This window comes from Kogia breviceps, chromosome X (genome assembly GCF_026419965.1).
Source record: "Kogia breviceps isolate mKogBre1 chromosome X, mKogBre1 haplotype 1, whole genome shotgun sequence".
NCBI classification, from domain to species: domain Eukaryota; kingdom Metazoa; phylum Chordata; class Mammalia; order Artiodactyla; family Physeteridae; genus Kogia; species Kogia breviceps.
In genome coordinates this window covers 24889360-24912558 of record NC_081330.1, presented here as the reverse complement: position 1 = coordinate 24912558, position 23199 = coordinate 24889360, and the positions used below count along the sequence as shown (strand labels likewise).

The window sequence follows — 23199 nt, the reverse complement described above, 5'->3', positions numbered from 1 at the left end:
GGGTAGCACTACTGATATTTGGGGCATTGTTGGTTGGTCATTGATCTGTCGTTGGTTGTAGGGGCGTCTTGTGCATTGCAGGATGTTTAACAGGATCACTAGCGTCTATCCGCTAGATACCAGTAACGCCTCCTCTTCTCAAGTCGTGACAATAAAAAAAAAAAAAGTCTCAAGATGTTGCCAAATGCCTCCTGGGAGGCAAAATCATTGCTGATTACGAGCCACAGGGGTAGAGGATACTGCGTCCCTTCCTATATTCCCTCAGAATAGAGCAATAGGACCTTAGAACCTCTTTCCCCAAGAGTTTGTTGACTCTGGCTTTCAAAGTCATAGAGCCACTGATGCTACCTTCAATCCATTGGACTATTCTTAGCCTGACCTGACCAGAGAAGCAGAAGACGAATCAGAATAATAATCTGACTTTGCATGCCAGGGAGGGGCACGAGGAAGGTGACCGGAAACTCATGTGGGTTTTCACCTGCACCTTTGGAAAGGAGACATCTGAAATAGTATTCCTCGAGGTAGAAGGACACCTGTCCCCGGACTTTAGAGCACAGCATGAAAACGTCAGGCAAAGGCACGTGGGATGTGTACCTGACGTTTGCAAGCAAAACTCAAGTGTCTAGGCAAAAGGTGACCTCGCCTGCACTGAAGTTGTCTAAAAGCCCAGCCCCCCAAATAACTCAGCCAGGATCATAGCACACCAAGAGAAAAACAAAGAACAGAAACCAGTATTCCATTCCCTTCCTCCCCCTACTTTCCCTAAAACACAGTCACAGCGCAGCCACTGATTGTCTGAGGCAAAAGGAAACTGACAAGCAGTCTGAATGTTTAGAAAGGTGTGAACCCAAGTGAAGGAAATAAGGACAATGAAATTGGGGCTTCAGTCATGCTTTAGAAATGAAATCATTTCCTGCGTGCCTTGCTCCAAGTCAACATGGAAACCATTTCCTTTGCTTCAGGGAAAAAAAAAATGTGTAAAATTCAATGATTCCTTTTCCCAAATGCACCACATCAGAGCTACTGATTTCTTTAAAGCGTGTGTCAGATGCATTTGGCAAGCCAGATGTGCTCTTCCTCTTCTGCCCCAAATTGCTCTGATCCTTTCGCGTGGTGAAGTGTGGACACCAGGGGCCTGTAGCAGTGTTACAGTGTGTGACAAGAACGTTCACTTATTCCAGTGCCTCAGTGGGAAGAGATTGCGGTTGATTTACAACTGGCCCCGACTTTAAACAAAACAAAACTTGAAGAAATAAACGTTTTTGAAGGTGAGTTGTTCTCTTTCACCAGAAAGGATATGGTCAGTGTTAGAGCTGAAGAGGCTGGGCTTGTAGTGGGAAAAGTGTGTCTGTAGCCTTGAATTCAGCAGACTTGGATGGGGTCTCAGCTTGTTCCTCATTAAGTGTGTGACCTGGGGCAAGTTATCGAGCCAGTGGCAATCTCCGAATTTCTATATAGGAGGCCCTTCAGGGTGGCATTCTGGTTGGGATCTATCTGGAAACTGTGTTCGCATAGCAAGCACACAGTTTTTCCCAGACTTGTTTGGTGACTTTGGGGCGGATTGGTGGAAAAGAGCAGGTAGGATAAAAGCCCTCTGTGGCCCCTCTTGACATCACCGGTATGCACAATACAAACTAGAATCTGCAGACAGAGACCCAAAGCCACCTGTTTTTTTCATTTGTACCACCTAGTGATGCCACCTGAACCTTTATTAAAAGCAGAAATTTCAGAGGGGGCTAAGTAATTCAGAATAGGAAAGCAGATTATAGTTTTTAATGATGTTCTCTGAATTAAAGGTATGATCTAGAGAAGAAATTGACCAAATTGTTAAGCAATAAATAGTCCACCATAAAGTTAGAGAAGGCAAAAATGAGTGAGGGGAAGGCATTTTTGTTGGAAACTCTCACCATTTTCCCCTTTCTTAGTGTCCTGTTCATAGGGCTGGTCTTCTCCAGCCTCTAGAAGGCACCTTATATGATACCAGGAAACCCACTCTCCTTTTTGGGACGTGAATCCCCTATTCAAACAAAAATTATCCCTTGCTCAAGGGTAGCAGAAGCCCTTATAACATCAGTGAACACCTCCATGAGGATCAAGACTATTGATACCAAAAAAAGGGGTACAGGATGGATAAGGAAGAAAGACAGTGAAATCAGGGGAGACAGAGGCTGAGGATCCAAAGCTAAATCTAGCCTCTTTTTGACATGTCTGTACAAGGCTAGTCTTATACATACAGTGATGCAAATGGACAATATAGGCATGATGGCAACAGTGGCCAAGAAAAGTTAATAAATACCTAAAGCTAGACCATTCCCCTTTGAGGAACAATGGAGTACAGAGTAACTAAAACCATCTTCCCCTTACCTTTCTTTCATTCTGCCCTCTCAAATTATTCACTCAGAACACATTGTACACATTTGAGGCCTAGAGATGTCACAAGCACCAATACTATCTTCACAAATTATGTAATACTTTGCCTGCAAGCTGACAGTAAATTAATACCATAAAGTGAATTAGCAGATTATGCCTCTGTTGACACTTATGCTTTGAAATTTATTGGTCTGTTTTGTGAATGCAGTTAATTCTCAACTATCAACATATCTAAATACGCCCGTTGAATCCTGTCAAAGTGAAAAATTGTGCTCATGTCCAGATCGTGGGAAGAAATGGTCTCACTGTCATTTGTGCTAGTGCCATTATATCAAGGATATTGTGGCCAATTCTGGGGGCCACATTTTAGGAGGGACTTTGAAAAATTAAAAAATATATATGTCTGGGAGATGGCGACCAGAAGGGGAAGGGGATGGCTGGAATTCACGTCATACAAGTAACAAGTGAAGCCCGTTAAACTATTTCGCTTATATAAGAGGCGATTAAAAGGTGACACGGTGGTGATAGTTTTCAAGCTGTCCATCATGTGGAAAGGAGAGCATAGTTATTCAGTATCACTTCAGAGGGCAGAATTAGGGCCAGTGGGTGGAACTACAATTTTAACATTCATTCGTTCCACAGATACACGTAGCGAGTTTCCTGCAGGCCAGGCATTATGCTCGACCATGGGGATACAGAGACAAAAACAGACGTAATCCCCACTCCGAAGAAGCTCAGAGTCCACTGAGGATGACCATTATAAGGCAGTAGAATCAGTGCTCCAAACAGTGGAGAAATGGAAGCCGAGAGATTGCCCAATTCAAGCAAAAGGCAGAAGTAGGATTGGAGGGTCGAGACGCTCTCATGAGAGATGTCAGCCCAACCAAAAGAACTTTCTATCCACTTGAACTGTCCCACCATGGAGTAAGCTACTTGCTGAGCCTCTTGTGAGCTAGGGAGTGCCTGACCGCTAGAGACATCTGAGCAGAGAAGCCATTGCAACACTGGGTGAAAGGCTGAACCAGATGGTTTTTAAGGTCCCTTCTGTCCCTAAAAGTCCATGAGTCTACTGACTCCAGCTGGATGTTCTGTTGACCAAGTGAATATTCTGATTTAACTCTCAGGGAAGCAGAAAATTTCATTCACCAGGGCTCCCCAGTAGCAGTGTTCTGGCTAATGAGGATTTTAATGTATGAACCTCAACTAAACCACAAAACTTAAATTTAAAAGGAAATTTGCTAGATGGCTAGTGGGAAGCAGCCGCATAGCACAGGGAGATCAGCTCGCTGCTCTGTGACCACCTAGAGGGGTGGGATAGGGAGGGTGGGAGGGAGACGCAAGAGGGAGGAGATATAGGGATATATGTATACATATAGCTGATTCACTTTGTTACGCAGCAGAAACTAACACACCGTTGTAAAGCAATTGCACTCCAATAAAGATGTTAAGAAAAAAAAAGGAAATTTGCCATTCTACCCATTTTTCCTCCACCAACAAAAATTTTTAAATCCAAATCACATGATAATGATCTTTGCTGATGGCAGACCATGGACATTCACCAGGAATATGTCTGAAGATCCAGCTACGTGAATAATACTTGCACATATAATTTCCTCTATAAAATGAAGTAATGTTTCTGTAAATATGGGACTGAAGTAATTTATAGTGCTATTAAATTCTGCAACTAAAACAAATTACGCTTTCTGTACCATAAAAATACGTATTGTTTTTCAGCACTTCCTGTGTGTCAGGCACTGTTCTAAGTGAGATGCTTGTGTTAACTCATGTAATTTCTCTCAATAAACCTTTGAAGTCGACACTTTAAAAAAAAATCAACCCATTTTATGGATGAGGAAATTGAGACACATAGGGGCCAGATCATTTATATACTAGGCAAGTGGGATTATAACACAAGCAGTGTGACTCCATACTCTCATCCACTGCACCATACAGTTACCTTGTACTGACCTGGGCCTACAGAGGAACACTTTTATGCACAGTGACAAGGAGCGACCAACACCATTGCAAAGAAAGCCAAGGGCTGAGTGGTGGGCTGAGTGCCCTCACTAATCACTTGTTTCCACACACCAGCCTCACAGAGCCCAAGATTCAAATTCTCACCTCAACAAAAAAGCAAACTTCTCCATATCATTGACCTTCATGGTCTATCACAAATAGTCAGAACAGTGACTGTGGAATCCATGAATGCTAGTGTGCTACTTTATCTACTGTTTTGGGTTAATCTGTTCCTCCCCCATTCATGTATTTCTCTTTCTGGATTTCATTTGCTAATTATCTAGCCATTCTAAGAGAATTTCTTATGGCCTCTCTACATAACCATTGTTTGCTCCTTCTTAGGTACAAAATGGTGCTCTGTGGGATAAAATAAATGAAACATGGTGGGTTAGTGAAAAATGAATTTGCTGTTACACATCCTGCCCATAATTTTTAAAATTTCTTCCAGATGATTGAGCTAAGATCCAATACCTTTTATTGCCTTCAATATTTCAGCCAAAATAAGACAGACTGCAAAGTAAAAGAATGCTAGCGATATTTTTTTTCTTTTTTTCTCAATGTTATACTGTCACTTAAATACTAGTTAGGAAGATAAACATTTCAGCTTAATTTTTCTCACTGATGAGCCATTTCTTTTTCCCCTTTCTAACGTCCTTCAGAAATCAGTCATCAACCAGGACCCAATCATTTCTGCCACTAACTAACTTTTCATTTACTGCATTCATTAATATCTGTTGCATGTACACCACACACATTTAAAATACACACTTCAAGTACTGCCATTTATTCTCCTAGAAATACATCATTACCTAAAGGAATAAACCTTTTAACCTGTATCAGCAATCAAAGAGCTCAAATAAATGATGAAATACATGAGTCCAAATTATACTACACTCAGAGCAAAATTCATGGACGCCTTTGCCCTTGCCTTATAAATTTATCTTTGGAAGCAATGGCCTATTTGCAAATTGTGTAAGAGACAAATTGTTCTAACCCCCCCTCTCCCTTTCACTCAGATTTGATTGGGCCAAGACGAAGAAGACAAAATGCCTCTTTGTAAGTGAACAAAGGTACATACCCACCACAGTGTTGTCTATAATAGCAAAAAATTGGAACTGGCCTAAGAGTCCTTCAGTAGGGGATTGGGTAAATAAGGTATGATATATTCGTAGATTAAAATGCTATGCAACCATTACAAAGGAGAAAAATATAAAGAGATGCAAGGGAATGATAAAGACCAAATTCAGTACAGAGATTACTTTTGGCCCAGAAGGAGGGGTATGCAATTAAAGAGGATACATAGGCACACTTCAACTAACTTCATAATATTTTATTTCTTAAGTTTCGTGGCAGGTACACAGGTGTTCTTAACATAATGTTTTATATCTTTCTGTGCATCCGAATTATTTACTACTTTGAAAACTTCTTTGAGCAACTGTCTAGGAAATTCCTACTGAAATAAAATAAAGTCATTGAGAATATTTCATTGTGATGCTTAGAAATTGTTTCATATGTCAGATGAGGATAATGTGATGTGAAATGAGCATAAAAGTCAATGGATGAGATTTCATTTCAATCTTAGGAGGTCTCGATTATTAGGAGGAAAGTTATTAGTGTGGACATCAAAGGCAGGCTAAGTGGCAAAAAACCAAACAAACCATGGATTATAAAACATATATCCCTAGTGGTTTAGCTGAGAAAGATCCAATGATCATTTTTTAAATTAACTTTTATTGGAATATAGTTGATTTACAATGTTGTGTTAGTTTCAGGTGTACAGCAAAATGATTCAATTATACATATAATTGTAAAGCAATTATACTCCAATAAAGATGTTTTAAAAAATTATACATATACATACATCCATTCTTTTTTTTAAGATTCTTTTCCCATACAGGCCATTACAGAGTATTGAGTAGAGTTCCCTGTGCTATACAGCAGGTTCTTGTTAGCTATCTATTTTATATATAGTAATGTGTATATGTCAATCCCAATCTCCCAATTTATCCCTCCCCCCCTTTCCCTGTTGGTAAACATAAGTTTGTTTTCTAATGAACCTATTTACAAAAGAGAAAGATCCAATGATCTTTAGAGTAACTTCAGCTCTAGAATTCTACAGTGCTATAAAATTAGTGCTGGCAGCCATTTTCACCAACCTTCTGATATCTTTGACCAAGAATCTTGTTGTCACCCTGATCAGGCCTAAGGTCAGTTATTAAATATATCTTGAGTACCTACCATGCATCAGGCATTATGCTGGATTCCAAGAGGGCTACCAAAATGAATAAGGCATGGACTTGTCCCCAAAATCACCCAGAAACATAGAGAAGACAGACCCATTGCCAACTCACCTTAATGCAATTTAGTAAAAGCTCTATAGCAAACGTACGAACAAAGTACTTTGGGAGAATAGCTGAGGAAGCACTTCTGTGGGGACAGAGGTGAGTCAAGAAAGATTTCACAGAAGACATGATATTCATTCTGGATCTTGGAGGGTGAATAGGGATAATTCAGGCAGAAGCAAAAGCATAACCAGAGGTAGAAGACATGCAAACGTGTGGCATATTTCAGTGAACAGTGAGTAGTCCATTGTGACTGGCTTCTAGGAGAGTAGTCAAGATCATAAAGACTCTTGAGTATCATACGTAAGAGTTTGGATTTTGGGCTGTAGCTATTAGGGAACTATCGGAGAATTTTAAAGAATGAAGTAACTTGATGAGATTTACATTTGGAAGGATCACTGGAGGATAAATTGAAGAGAGAGGTGAGGCTCGGAGACCAGTTGGGAGGCGATGCAGTCTAGACCAAAAACCGAGGAGAACCTGCCCCAGGACAACGGTGATGAGAATGAAAAGAAGACAAAAGGACAGACCCTACAGGCATTTCTATGTTAGAATAAACATGGCATAATGAGAGACTGAAGAAAGAATAAAAACCAAACTTTCTAGCTTGGACGTTAGGTAGTTTGCTGATGAATTTCGAAGGAGAACCAGGCTGTACAAGGAAGACAGTAAGTTTGGTTTGGAAATGTTTAATCTGAAAGTGTCTCTAGGTCCATCAGGTGAAGATGTCCATCAGCACGGCTTGTTTGCTATCTCCCCAAAGCATATCCTGAATCCAACCTTTCCCCTCTACCTCCATTGCTCCCAGCCTAGTCCAAGTCACAACCATCTCTCCCCTGGTTCATTAGGATAGCCTCCTAACCAATCTCCTTGCTTCCCCTCTGGCCCACCTCATAGTCTAGTCTCCGTACAGCAGCTAGAGTAATGCTTTAAAGTTTTAAATCTGATCTTCTCACACTCCTCCTCAAATCCTCCAATGGTTTCCTATCACATGTAGAACAAGTCCAAACTTTTTACCGTGACCTACAGGGCCCTACAAGATCTCACCTCTGATTATCCTTCTCAGCTCTTTGCCTACCTTTCTCCCTTTTGTTCATTCGGCTTCAGCCATATTGGCTTTTTTTTCCTGTTCTTTAGGCAAATCAAGCACATTTCATCTCAGTGAATAATTTCAGTGACTCAGTGAGGATCTGATTGCCATAAACACAATGCTTAATTTCCATGGTGATAGTTCTGGGAGTGCAAATAATTCTGGAATTATTTGAGCAGGTCCAAGGAAGCCTCGAGAAAGACACAATGCAGCTGGCCAAAGTCCAGAGAAGAGCAGCTAAATAAACAATCCAAAAAGCTGAGGTAGAGGCCAGAAAACGCCATAAAAGGATGCTTGAAAACATGGCACGTGTTTATAGTTTCTACCAGGCTATCTCACTTCTGGTCAAAGATTCTTTCTAATTTTTCTCGAGGGTTTTCACTCCTAAGGATCTAGCTCCCAACTCGATTGTAAGTCATGGGGTCACTGAGACCACGCTTCCTTTATAGTCTCCAAAATGCCTAACGTAGACCTGTCAGTATTTAGTACACATTCTAAGGACCACCTGAACTGAATTGAAATTTAATGGAATTAAATTCAAAAAGCTAACGATGAGGGAAACTTGGCATGGTACAAAAAACTAACAGTTTGGAGGGTTTGACCTCAATCTGAATTGAGGGAAGGACTCTCATATTCTTCACACCCCCAGCAGAGTGGTTTGTGTATATAGCAGGTGCTCAATAAGTATTTGTTGAAAGGATGGATGAAAGACTAAATATGTTAATGAAAGCTCAAGCCGTAGTGATAGAAAATAATGCTCCAATGACAGGAAGCAGTTTTTTTCATTCTGTCCTTGTCGTATAATAGGGATGCCATGCTTATTTCTAGACACTCCAGTTTACGAGAGACACTGCTAGCTAGAACCCCATGGGAGGAAGACCCATGGGGTTCTATGAGGCTTCCGGGAATAGTATTAGACATCAGTGGAGTTTAACCTGATGAAGAGATGAAGATGGGCCATAGCAACAACCTTGCAATATCTGAAGGACCCTCATGTAGAAGAAGGAACAGAATTACTTTGCATAGCTCTAGCGGATAGTAGTAAAGGGTAGGAGTCATAGAGAAACAAATTTCAGGTCAGAATAAGGAAGTACTTTCTTACAATAATTAATGCCCCATACTGGGGTATGCTAACTAAAATGGTTGTACACTCCCTTCCAATAGTCGTTTTTTGTTGTTGTTGTTGTTGTTTTCAGGCAGTAAAGGGTAATCACATAGCAGGATAGTGTACGAGTGATTTCTGAATTGCGAGAAAGATTGAACTCAGAAAGGGGTTTTCAAAGTGTTGCAACCCATCAGTGGAGCCATAAAATCAATGTAGTGGGTCCTGACGGGCATCTTTCTAAGTGAATTCAAATAGAATAGAAGATATCAGAGAGCATCACGCATAGCAAAGATGAGTGTGGTTTTGAGAAACCTGTTTTGGGACCACGTTTACGTACGTATGAATGTACTTACTGGGTTGCAGTGTAACGTGCTCTTCTTACCGTGGATGGCGATCAAAACTATTTGAGAACCACCGCACCGAGGCCTCTTCCAGTTTTAATATCTGGTAGCTCTAAGGATTCGCATCTCTGTTGCAGAGATCCAAGATTGCTGTCTATGAGAAAATGTGGTCTTACATGAAATCAGCAGAGCCATCTGTGTTTACCAAAACAACAGCAGACGGAGTGGCCCGAGTGCGGAAGTCCAAGGGAAAGTTCGCCTTCCTGCTGGAGTCAACCATGAATGAATATATTGAGCAGAGAAAACCGTGTGATACGATGAAAGTTGGTGGAAATCTGGATTCCAAAGGCTATGGTGTGGCAACCCCTAAAGGCTCAGCATTAAGGTGGGTGGAATAATATAACAATATCCGTGTTGTTATAGTATTCCACCTACCCTGATGCATTTTGTTGTCATTTTCTTTCTTGTGGATTTTGAGGTAACTTTTAAAAGTTTAAAATCTACAATATTCCATGGAGTTAAATAAGACGGTAAATTATGGTCTCATCTATTTAATGCATCCATTTTTTTTTTTAATGTTCTCTCTGTGTTGTCCTCTCTGACTGTTTGTTGCTGTTTTAATTTTACAGTTCAACGGCTTTTTCAATTTAAATGGTAAAAGCCAAGTTATGGTGCCATATGTGACGAATGTTAATTGCATGGATGTGGTGTTCTTGTTACTTTCTTTATCAAAGACGATCTCCCCATCCCGCACACTTCAGTTTTGAGCAAATGTTATCCTCCATGCCACCTTCCAATATTGAACCCTGTATTTGCTGTACAGACATTTTTATAGCTCCACGTTCTGTGAAATTTAGCCAATTTGTCCTCTTGTGCTCCTTTTTATACGTTAACGATTTCCTAAGCATTTGTGCATTTTCTTACAAGTTATGTTTTATCGTTTCAAGAAATGCTGTTAACCTGGCAGTATTAAAACTGAATGAGCAAGGCCTCTTGGACAAATTGAAAAACAAATGGTGGTACGACAAAGGAGAGTGCGGCAGCGGGGGCGGTGACTCCAAGGTCAGCCTCAATGTCACCACAACCGGGTACCCTTAGTGACGAGTAATCGGCAAGACTGTTATCTTATTATTGAGGAGAGAGCACGAGACTCACACATAGAGTGGAATGACCAGGTTATTCCCCTGCCTGGCAGCTTTGGGACCTGGAAAGGCTCCAGGGCACCGCCCGCATTTTTGATCTAACTTGGGTCCCTTCTTAAACTCCCAGACAGAGGCTCCTCATCCTCACCCCTTCCCTCCCCTCACACACCAGACCACTTGCCTTATGAGGGCCGTGGCGTAGGTTTCAAAGCCCTAGGCTTTCCAGAGCCCGAGGCTTTCCTTAAGACTGTCCCCACCTGCCTCAGGTGAGTGGTGTGAGAAATCAAATCCATCTACTGAAAAGTCAGGTTACAGCCCTTTTTCCCCTAAGGCATGATGGTATGATGGTTGCTTACAGTGGCTGGTTGGCTTCTTCAATCATGTGTATGAGTGATGAGACGTTGCTCTCTATATGTGATGGCCTATTTAAGCTGGCCCCACTCAACTTGAAAGCCAAAGAACAAGCTCAGTTTCAAGTTAAATGGGGTCTTTCTTCAATAAGTCACCACATATATAGACTTTACGAAGATATTTTGTATATTTAACCCAGCGCGTCACCTGATACTCTATGTGTATGAATCCCTGATGTGGCTTCTCATTAGCTGTGTTCTTAGTTCAGGTAGGTCTAATGGTTATCCAGGCTGCCGTTGTGAGAAAAACCATCTTACTTGGCATTCCTTTGGCTCCTTAATGCTCTTCGGGGCTAGAAAGAATGACTAGCCTTCAACCAAGCAACAAGAAATAGGGACAAGCTCAGAAGCCACAATACCAAATGATGGAAAGACACATTGGGTAAGTACAGGAGAGGCCCTGAAAACAGAATCCTCCATGGCCCAAAGGGCATGAGAATTATATTGAAGCATGTAAGATCGGCTCTTGTACGACCAAGATACCATGGGCGTCTTAAGGTGAAGCCTAGTGTTTCCCCATCAGAGACCGACAGACAGGCAAGCCGAAACGTTTCTCCTTCAGAGACAATGGTTACACCCCGGCTCCTCTCCTTCTCTCTCCACTCCTCAGGACCCTGACGGAAAAGTTAGTTTGCCAGTCTGCAGGATAATATGGGTTTGGAAACACAGAGCACTTTCCAAGAAATAAATTTAAAAATGACTTTCTTCAGGACATAATCTTCCCAAGCACTGGTGAGGTCTTTTATTGTAAAACCTTGATTAACCAGAGCTCACCTAACCAGTACCCCCAACTAACTGAATTGCCCCCCCCCTCAGTACTCCACGTTGATGAGAAAGCAGCAGTAGTACCAAAAAAAAGAAGACTGCAAGGAGTTGATTTTTTTTCAATCACTTGCCAAGATATGACCTATGGTTGGGTCACACTCAGCTGTCTCCTCTATCTTCTCTCCATCTGGATTGACCCTCAAACATTAGAGGCCGCTTGCCAGAGGCAAGAAAGTGGATACAAGCATTTTGAGGGGAAAAAAAAAGTGTGATTGGCCAAGAATGAGACAAAATGAGTATTCTGATTGAAAATTCCATCCATCCCTTATGGATTCCAATTAATCAAGGTTTTACTATGTGTCAAAAACCAGTAACTTCCTCTCCCACCAGTGTGAACTGATGCCATTGTCTTGGCTCATTTGAGTTTGGTAGTGGCTCACCTGATGCCTAGAGTATTTCGAACCTTCTTCCTGGTCTTTTTTCTCATATTATTATCAGGCCACAGAGAACCTAATTATATCTGAGTTGCAGAGTGAAAAACTGAGCTGGATTGGATACATGGCTGTCACGAATTCATCATTCATACCCAGCATGGTTAAAAAGGAGCCATGGACTGTATCAAGATGACTCTAAAACAACCACAGGATGCCAACTGCCCAGAAGTTTTCAAATAACCAGATGTTTGATGTTCCATAAACAAACAAAAAACCCTGCACACATCTGGCTGAATTTTTACTTTTCACCCAGATATTTCCTCAGCTAATACTGCTGCAAAATTATCAAGTAACTTTGTTGCCAGCCCCACGATTTCCAGATTATCTGATTTTTGATGTGCAAATAGAAAAATATTTCAGTAGATCCCAGATATTTCCAACTTCTTTGACCATAGTGCTACTTGCCAGGCAAATTTCAAATCACTTTTTTTTTGTCATTCCTCCAGACAACCTTTTGAAATAAGTGGACCCCTTTCTCAACTATGGATAATAGTATGATCAGTGTTGCATATCCAAAAATTGCTTATTCCGTTTCTGGATTACCAAGGAGCTTGCCTTTATCTCCTTCCTTCTTGCTACCTGCAGTTTTCTGAGAGTGAGGGGGCGAGAGATGAACTTGAATCTGTGTCACCACTATTTAGTGGTGATGCCAAAACCAAATCAATGGAGAAGGTACAAAAGGCAGTGGAACCTCATTTTTTGGAACCCTCTAATTTATAATTTGATATAAACTGGACAGGGACCAGTCTACAGTCTAAGAAAGGTCATGAGAGGTTTGTTAAGCAAATGAAGAGTTTAGACCAGACTGCCAGTTGAATTTTTCCTTAAGAGAACAAACCTTTTTCAAATGTCGGAAGCATTGTTTTAGATATAATCATATTCATTACAAATGTATCTGCTAAAGCAGTTCTCATGAGGACCTCCACTAAGGCAAGTTTTACAGTGAGTTTGAATTACAAAACAGACTTAAAGTAATGAAACTGTCATTCTTCGAACCTATTTTGTAATTCAGGACTTTCTTCTTCAGATAATCCTTCCCCTCTGTTAGTCCAAATCAGTGAGTTTTAACTGTATTAGTAAAATGGCTTGAGAATTACATTTCTTTATTGTATTCCATCCCCAGTTAACATGACAATTGACAAATAGACCATCATTTCATAGAGAAAGTGAGACCCAGAGATGGTGGTGACTTTGAGAAGGTCACACAGCTAATGCTGTCACAAATCTCTGCTGACTTTCAGGGTCACCTCTGGTGATAATATTGTAGACAGCAATTTGTCACATCTACCCATCCAATGAGCAATGTGAATCTGATTGCATGTGATATATTTCCATAAAAATCAGGTTTATTCTCAACTACCTTGGTTACAAGGCAAATAGCATATTTAAGCCATTCCAGCCCTCAGTACTGATGACTAAAAATGACAATAATCACAAAGCCTGACATTTATGAGTGCTTTTACTTTTTCAAAAATGCTTCTACACCTATTATCTCTGAGACCAGGAGACAAAGAAAAGCATGTATTACTTCTCTCTCTCTCTCTCTCTCTCTCTCTCTCTCTCTCTTTCTCCCCTGCAACCTTTAAATAATGATAAATGGGCAATTATGTTAAATTGTTGACTTTTCCCCCCTGACATGAGACATTGCACATTCTAAGCCTTTTCTCAAAATGTTACTATTCTATGGAAGAAACAAGCAATGATCAGGCTGTTTTAAAGGTGCACTCACTTAAGCTAATGAAATAGAGTTTTTTTTTTATTTTTCTGATACAATGAATAAAGACAAGGTCAGTCACCAAGGTAGCCCCTGCACCAGACCTACAGGTTAGAACTAAAATACTGCTTGGTTTTACCAATTTCCTAAACCTGGGCTAATTGGGCCTAAACAAATCAGACTTGATCCTTCCATGATGGACTATAAATGCACAGTCAAGGATCATGGAAATTAGAGCTGTGGTTTGGGAATTTTTAACCTGCAAACCACCCTTCTGTGTTAGTGCTTTATTACATTGTGTGTGCAAATGCAGTAATTAAGAGCCAATAGTTTGTTTCAGCGATAAACCCCAATCACCAGGGGTTTGTGACACAGCCAGTGAAAGTCTGTCGCTGTAAATCACAGCAGAATGGAGATTCAGCTGCTGAATTACCACATCAGCCTCCCTCCCGAGCTGCTTGTCCCCTCAAACTTTCAAATTCTTCTGATACCCCCACCCACCCTGCTTCACTCCCTTAATCTTGGGTAAAGGGCACCAGCTTAGCTTCCCCAAGTAACCTTACCTTACCTGAAGGGGGCTGGTCAATGAAACAATCTATTTGTGATGGGTGATAAGGCATTATAAACTCTACCCCACCTCACCCTAGAATTGTCCTGGTTTTAGTTCTATCCAGGGATTTAAATCGACTTCCAGTGTGCATATTTTCCAAGGTGAAAATCAGCACACTTTGCGTGCTTTGGGGGACATTGGAACAGAATGTTTAAAGGAGACCATTCTGAACTACTTGACTGCAACGAGAGTTGCCTTAACTTGGAAGGCCCATAGGCAATTAAGGGATAAGGATAGGATAGGAACTTAAATTTCCATTAATTAAAGAAATGGTTGGATGACCATTATGATTTATAGAGTATTGATAGAGAAATGCAGTTTTATTATCTTCACAAATATATAGGAACTAGAATAAACTAACCAATGTGATGCTAGGAAAGAACTTAGGGAACTTGTTTTAGTAAATTCCAAAAATGGCTTGCAATTAAAATTAGTTGTGCTTCCTTTCACATGGGTGCTTTTAAAGTACCTAAAAAGAGTTTGTTCTCTTAAGAAATTCAGACATGTTCCTCCTCCCTATCACTAACAATCTTTCTTTTTAATCCCATACATTTGCTTAGCAAGTGTCCTATTCAGAGATAGAAAAAAATTTATACTTTAGGACAGCACATTTCCAAATGTCCTCGGCTTCTGTTTGGTGGTACAGAGATGAATGATGTGGTACTGTGTTTCCTGTATATATAAATGAGATCCTCAGTTTTGTGTCTATTTCTTCTTCTTCCATGTATGTCTACAATTCTCCTCTCCTATGCCACCATCTCTTAACCACTTCTCTTCCACACCCAGAATTCTTTGACATTCTTGGGCCTTGGGTAATTGATGTGAATCTGCATCTGTCTTTTACCTGCAACAAGATGGACCTTTTATTGGGAGGAGCCATCCCTAAAGGTAGACATTTTGGATACCCAGGGTTAAGATGGATCCCAGTGACTATTGACACTGTTATGTGTGTAGTCAAGAATCATTACAGATTGATGGCACTTCCTGGGTCTTAGAAGAAGTTCCTGTGAATCACCGAGACTGGTTTGGGATCAAGGAGTAGGGTGAGTATATTATGCTCTTCGTTGGTTTGCATGTCTCTATGCTGGTGCCGCCTCCTGGAAGTATGAAGAAACTGACAGTTATCTTTCCTGATAGTGACTAAATTTGCTCCTTGAACTTACTCAGGTTTTCTTCCCAAGAGCAAACCCTCACTTCCTTTCAAGTGGCTGCTTCAAACAAGGGACCTTTTTGCCTTAAGAACTGAACCAGTCCAGGGACTACCAAAACCATTGATTTTACCAGATGGTGTTAAAGAATACATTCTACCACCGGAAAAAAAAAATTGTAATCCAGAAAGAAAACATTTTTAAAAATTAATCCATTCTAGTGATTTTTTTTTTTTTTGAAATTGACTGTGTGGCCTTAACATGGTTTCTATGATTAGGATGTGATTATTTGCCTTTGGTATTATCCTGATAACTTGAATGTGTTTCTTATTGACAAATAATGAGCAAATGTCCAACACCAGAGCTACAGAAAGGGCAGCAGGACTGAAAAGCCTGAAGGTAAGAATGCTGTTGAACAATTGCCAAGAAGAAAGACACCGCTGCAGTACACAGTTAAATGGTACATGTCTATGCCCTTTCTGCCCCTCTAAGACCAAATCATTTGGTTTCCTTTCATTTGGAAAGAAGATTATAGAACTACACTCTCTGAAAGGTAGGACAGCCATGGAAAAGAAACACAAAAGATTTGAAATGATTGAAATACATTCGATGAGGGTGGGAATTGAGGTTGGTGGAACAGGGTGGGGGCAGATTTCTTTTATGGAGAACAACTGAAATCCATTCTCTTTTGACTTCCTAGAGAGCGGTATAGCATCTGGCCCTTGGCACATGAGGCAAATCTCCATTTGTCAAAGGTGGCAAAAGTGTGGTCCAAGTGCTAGATTCACCATAAAGCTTACTTTCATCTGGCTTTGAAGCAAATATTTCTCAAAATATAGACCTAAGACAATAGCATATGTTACATTAAAAAGAGAGAGAGAGAGAGAGAGAGAGGGAGAGACTGACTCTGCTAGTGTGTCTTGTCTAGCACCACTGCTGGAAATGCAGAGAAGTGGATGCTAGCATGCAAGCTGGAAGAGGGTGGCATGTACCCTGGAGCAGCAACCAGAAGTCAGCTTTCAGATCTGATATATAGACCCCCATTTGTTGCAATCTATTGGAGTGTAAGCTAAGACTGATTATTTTTCTATGGGTCATGGTCAACGGAGGGCTATTGGGGGGAAAATAGGATGCTGGCACCCATCAGATTAAACTCTCAATGAATATTTTGCCTAGAATCAGGAGAATGAACTAGATGTCTTCAGAAACATTTGTCACGTGACTTTCTGGTAAAGCTCGGTTTCTGTCCTTCTCAATCTACGCCTCTCTTTCTCAGTACCATTGGGATGAACAAAAGAAAATACCCTTGTATGTGATAAAACCCAACGAAATGTGATAGTTTGAATTTTTAATGGATCTCAAAACAGAGTTTTCAAGTGAATCATATGAATTATGTACTTGGGAAATTATCTGTGGCCACATCTTAAACAAAACTGGCTTCTCCAGAAGCTTAGCATCTTCCCTGAGCCCCTTCTCCCTGTCAGGGACAAATTGAGTAAGAAGTCTTCCCAGACAAATTGGGTTATGTGAGACAGTCCACAACCCATAATGGTTTAGGTTTCCTGTTCTAGAGGGAGAGATTGGACAAAGGCCCAGTTTGGCAGAAATCCATCCGTGAAACTCACAACTTGTGTAATCAAGGGATCTATCACTGTGAATTTCAGAGGTTATCATATGGAAATGCCCTGGCTTTATCCACATATCTCCAAGTGACTTTGGGGACTGCTTCTCTAGCACAGATGCTCATCAATAGGTTTCAATCACTAGCATTGTTGGGCCCTCAGTAAAATAACTCACAGCTTTCAACTCCTAATGTTATATGCATGCATTATTGAATTTGCTCTTTGCACTTATATTAAATTATGATCTCATTAGCAAGGAGTTAAATAAGTTTGAGCTACATCTGTGAACGACATGATATAAACACTGTCTCAGAGGAAGCGTCTAGCAGCTAAGCACTGCACAACTCTGCAAATCATTGTAGCTGCCCCTGTGGCCTGAGGGTCACTTGGGCGGCCAGAGTCCAGTATGGCCAGCAGTCATATGTGCCTGCTCCCAGGTTGTGAAGAAAGCTCAGGCTGATCCGTGGGTAGAAAGATTAAAAGAACTTAAACCTTCATTCTCCTAGAATGCTGCATCCAGAAACCCCTGTGAAAAGAAATCGATCAAGCTTCTTTAAAAGGGTCCAGGTACTAATGTAGTCTAGGGCACATCTTGAACTTCCACAGCCTCCAACAGCTACTGTAGAGAGGTAAATCCCTTTACTACACATATCCCAAGGTAACCTATGGAAACGAATATAAAGGACTGTAGAATAAATCCTTTCATCCAACAAAGAATCTTCTCTTGCTTGGTTATCAATTGGCTTCAACTTAATAAATCAAGCCCTGCCTGGGCAGAGATGTCTGTAACTGCCTTCCTGCCTGAAAAGGCTAGGGAAGCAAATGAGCAATTCGGAAAGGTGACTTGTCACCATGAAACCCTGAAATATCTTCAGTAGAAAAGCCAGTGAAAGATGGCTTTTCTCCCTCCACTGGGCCGAAGATAATTTTTAGACGTTGTTCAAAAAAAATCACTAGGTACCAAGAAACAAATGCAGTAACTTAGAGTGAGCTTTGGATGAAGCATAGCATGAGGGATGGGCTTCCAGCTTAGCTTGGGATAAGTTTCTGTTATCGTCATTCAGATATTGTGTTCTTAGAGCAAGTTTCTAATTAACTATGCAGATACACCATCCTTGCTCGCATATTTCTTTTACTTCTCTGTGATCTCCTTGTCTTTCCCCCCATGACCTACAGATTTACACATATATCCATCCCTCCTAAGGGCACCATTGATGATCTCTCGGCATCATTTAGTAAACAGACACTTGCTCTTTAGGTGTCCCTGCTCAGAAAGGAGAAGTGAAGCCATTTTTTTTTCTTTCCCACTATGGGAAAACTCAGCACCCTCACGCCACTCTGTCCACATGTCTCTCTTCATAAAGAAAGAATCCAATGTGGCTCCAAACTACCTATTTTAGGTATTTCCTGAAGCCAAATTGAAAACTAAATTGGACCGTTCTTTTGAAATATATCAACATTTTTCGTTTTTTTTTTTTAATAAGCAGTTTCCACTTTCACAGGGAAAAAAAACAATGGTCTTCTTATCCTAAAACTGTCTTCATATGTAACACTGGCCATCACTAAGATGACATTGAACTTTGCAATGGCTGGTTCATAGCTCCCAGGAACGAGCTGGGAACCTAGACAACCGCCACCCGGGGCTGGATGCCCTGGATTAATGATCCCAGTGCTTTGTCACTGAGTTGTTGCCCGGTGTCGATGGCAGAGATAAGCAGAAATTTGTATCAGCCAGTTATGTTTTCTTCAAAAATAGAACTCATTTTCAAGGCATTATGAATTACATTACTATCGCAATTAAAAAAAAAAAAATAGATGCTACTCCATGACTGTTGCCAGCACTCAGAAATAGTGGTCCTGCCACAGGTCTGTGCTACCTTCACATACTGTTAACTGACTATCTAGTTCACATTCGCTCTCATCCTCTCCACCTGATCAACAATGCATATACATTTTTATGACATGGGAGCAATTTATACCCTTTACATAGGAGAAGTTTACACCCTTTCCCCCCCCCCGAACATTTTTTAAATGAAATGGAACAAAGAGTTGGAGTTTGGAAACAGTTACTCTTTGCTTCCTTTCCCATTTCTCAGGAAGCTTTGTATTTTAACAAGGAATGCTGCTCAAACTTAGAGGTGTGAAATTCTCATGATGGAATTTCAGGCACCAGTGAGGAAAATTTCTGTGGACAGCGGGATGTTCCCAGACCCCCTGAAATTACATCACAAAGCCCTCCTGTTCTCTCCCTAAGCTTGCCAACCTGTGTTTTTGTCTTACGCGGGCTCTACTCAACAAAACGTCCATAGCAAGCCCTTCAGAGGGGAGAATGCCTGCCTAATTTCCGTGATAGGAATCTGAGCTACTTCGTTTAATTCTTTCTTTTCTCTACTGAAGTGAGTACAGTAAATATTTCTGACTTATAATTCTCTCAGGTACCAGTTAAGGGCCTCCAGTAATCGCTCGGAAACATTCCCCTGGAAACGTATTGCTGCATCACAGTGAAAGGCCCCAGCTGCTAGATATGCCCTTGCTAGGCTGATATTTAGTGGGAGTATGGTGATCCCGCAAGAAAAAATTCATTATGAACATCCAAGCCCTACAAACGAAAACAATGAGGACTGCTACCCCTTTTTTGTGTGTTCCATTGGAGAATGTACAGTACTGAGTTGGATGCATGTTAATTTGCCTTCTGGCCTGCCCCATAATTTGCTGTGCAGTTTTGAGCAGATTACTTAACCTATCTGTGCCTCGATTTCTTTACTTATAGAGACCATAAATCTACCTTCTTAAAGTGATTATTAAACTTGACCAATAATAATAATAACTTTATTATGTGTGAAGTACTAGGCTGAAAAACAAAATGCTAAAAGAGAGTTTCCCAATCAAGTATTTATTGAGAGAACTATTCTAAGCGGAGAATACAAATACATAAGTCAAGTTCCCTCCCCTTGAGAAACAGCCTAGAGGGAGACACAAGACCTGGGCCCAAATAATAAGGCAGAACAGGTAGAAGAGGAAGGAGGGAGAGAAATATTGGGTGAGGAGCGAAAATGGCATCGTGAGGAAAGTGACATTTAAAATGACCCGATGTCCACCTAATTCCACTTCCCTTAAAATACCAAATTGTGTGTGTGTGTGTGTGTGCGCGTGTGCGTGTGCGTGTGTGTTGGGAGGAGGGTGTCAATACATTTGGTTGATTTGAATTGAGTTTGGTAATACATCCAGTAAGGTACAGTAAGAGAGAAAATTATGTGGATAAAAGCAGTTTTTCTCTGCCATCTTGGGAATCCACCCCACAGCAACGTACGATTCTAGGAGATTTGGCCTTTAAAGTACTTTCTTTTCTTGGCAGCTATCCTAACCTTGTTAAGTGGTATTATCTGTGATTTCTGATTACAGCTTTTTATGCTCCTCAGCTGTGCTACTTCTTAAAATGTTTGTTTTTCTCCTTCATTTTTATTTAGAAGTTCCCAAACGCACATTGGTTCCCTGCCAGGTTCCTTAAGCCCTGCGATTTTTTTTGTTTTCCAATCAAAGACTAAACGTCTCAGGGTATATCATTTGTCAGATTTCTCTAAAGCCCTGGGGCAGCAAATGAGGTCTGGATGCTCTAAGGCAGGGTTTCTCAGCCTCGGTAGGGTGTTCAACAGGATCCCTGGCCTCTACCCACCAGATGCCTGTAGCATTCCCCACCCTCCCAGTTGTGACAGTGAAAAATGACTCTAGACATTGTCCAATGTCCCCTGGAGGACAAAATGACCCCCGATTGAGAACCACTGCTCTAAGGTAACCTCCACTGTAACTCTGGAGGCCATAGGAGTAGAGAGCAGCTACCAGCCGTTCTGTGGGAGCCACCCGATGGCCTAAGGCAGCAGTAGGCCATTTGTCAGAACAGTAGGATGTTAAATTGCTGACCTGGACGCTTAAATGCTCAGCCTGGGTTTTGGCAAGAGTGGAGGGCGGCAGCCCAGACTAGGCCCCAGCAGGGGAATAGTCTACCCCCCTCCTCTAAAACCAGTGCTTCTCAAACCTTTTTATCCCAGGACCCCTTTACACACTTAAAAGTTATAGGGAACCCCCAAAAGATTTTGTTCATATGTATTAAGTCGATTAACACTTAACATATCAGAAATTAAAACTGAAGAATTTTAAAATAATGGATTAACTCACTTAAAAATAATAACCCCAATGTATATTAACATAAATAACATACTTTTTATGAAAAATAACTTTTTAAAAACATTAGTGAGGAGTGGCACTATCCTATTTTTGCAAACAGCTTTCATGTCTGGCTTAATAGAAGAGAATAGGAGTCTCATTTCTGCTTGTTCATTCAATGTGTTGTGACATTACATGTCATGTCGCCTCCAGGAAACTCCACTGTACATCATGAGGGAATAAGAGTAAGAAAGACAAAGAATGCCTTAGTATTATTACAAAAATAGTTTTGACCTCACAGACCCTATGATGAAAAGTTTTCAGGGATCCTCCAGGGGTCCTTGGACCACACTTTTGAGAACCATTGTTCTAAACTAACATGTCACACTTTTATCCACCTAGCTCACTTAAGGGTTGACAAATTTTTTAAAACCCAGGATCTCTAGGGAGAGGTCTCTATTTGGACCTTAGTGTGAGTGCCTTTAATCAGACTGCTCTGTTCCTGAGATCTAGTGAGAGCAGCTGTACTGAAGAAATTGAATGAAATAATTTGAAGAGTATAGTAGCTGGAGGGAGGTCAGGGCCTGGTAAGGGCTTAGAGAGCAGCGTGAAGACACTGGGCCCTTTACAATAAGAAAAGAGGAAGCACAGAAAGGAAGAAAAAATGCTTTGTGATTTTTCCCGAGGTCCTGATGGAATCAGTCACCCATATACCATTGGGAAGCATCTCCCCTGCAACTTAAGCCAACTGTCCTAATCCTGAGCCGGGGTCCCAGTGCCTAGTTTAAGGCACAGCGTTGGAGGAAAGGCGGCGGTGATAAAGGAAAGAATAATATGGGGAAAGGAGAGAGAAGGAGGCCAGACAGTGGGGATGAGGGGAGAAGGCAGTTCCAGCACTGATCTCAGGGGCCATAGATGGCCTGTCTGTCCTTTGAAAGTCTAAGACTTAACTTTCACTGCCAGTAATATCCCAAAGAGGCTCAAATTTTTATCTGAGCATCTTTTGTTGCTTTGCATTCCAAGCAAGTCTGGCTAGCATTTGAGAAGCCTCAGCCTCTGAGCATTGATTGAAGGAATTGTTTAAAGTATAAGATTGAAGGAATTGTTTAAAGTATAAAAGGACCTCAGTTTCCTGGTGAGAAACAAAATGCAGACATTCTGGCTGCCAAGCTCTGCACTAACCAAGAAAGTGTCACCTCTGTGACACTAAAGGTTTACAGTGTTTCAAATCCCAAGCACTCTGCAATCGCCTATTATTTTTAAATGATGACATGTTTCTCAGAATTCTCAAGATGAGATGGTCCTGCTCTCAACAGCAAAGAGGAGAAGAAAGGAAATAGGCTTTGGGGACTTGGACTGATAGAGGCCAGATCTCTGTGACAGTAGAAGTCTTGTCAATGACCGGATATGTTAGTGGGTCCAAGTTACCCAAAATAAGCTCAGAAATTCTATGGGATGCTCATAGTTACATAAAGATATCCGTTTTCCTCCTGGTAAACTGGTGGCATTCAGAAAAACATGCACTAGTATTGGCAATATTGTTCACATGAATCTGAACACACAGTGGTTTATTGCCTCCTGATAGAAATATGCCACCCTCTGTAAATAATGCATTTTTAATCTACAGTTATTAGAGATACTTTATTTAAGATTCATTAGCTCTAGAAAGAAGACAGAGTAAAGGTCATTGTTCCCATTTTACAGCTGAAGACATTTCTACGAGAGAAAATCGTTATCCTAGAACCAGTAGTAGGGTATCCTGCATTTGCCCAGTGGCTCTGAATGAAGTCCTCACACTTTAAGAGTGGAGGACGAGGGAGCAGTGGGCTGGCCCCCTGAGGACTTATTAGCCTCTCAGTCGAGGAAGTG

The 23199-nt window shown here is 41.0% G+C and overlaps 1 protein-coding gene across 1 annotated transcript in view; it reads left to right on the top strand.

Annotated features, from left to right (window-relative positions):
* The window catches only part of GRIA3 (glutamate ionotropic receptor AMPA type subunit 3), a 300197-nt gene that overhangs the window by 266997 nt on the left and 10001 nt on the right, over positions 1-23199 (top strand). Inside the window, 2 exon segments of the mRNA XM_059050062.2 lie at positions 9402-9649; positions 10212-10326. Of these exon segments, the coding sequence (XP_058906045.1) occupies positions 9402-9649; positions 10212-10326 (363 nt within the window).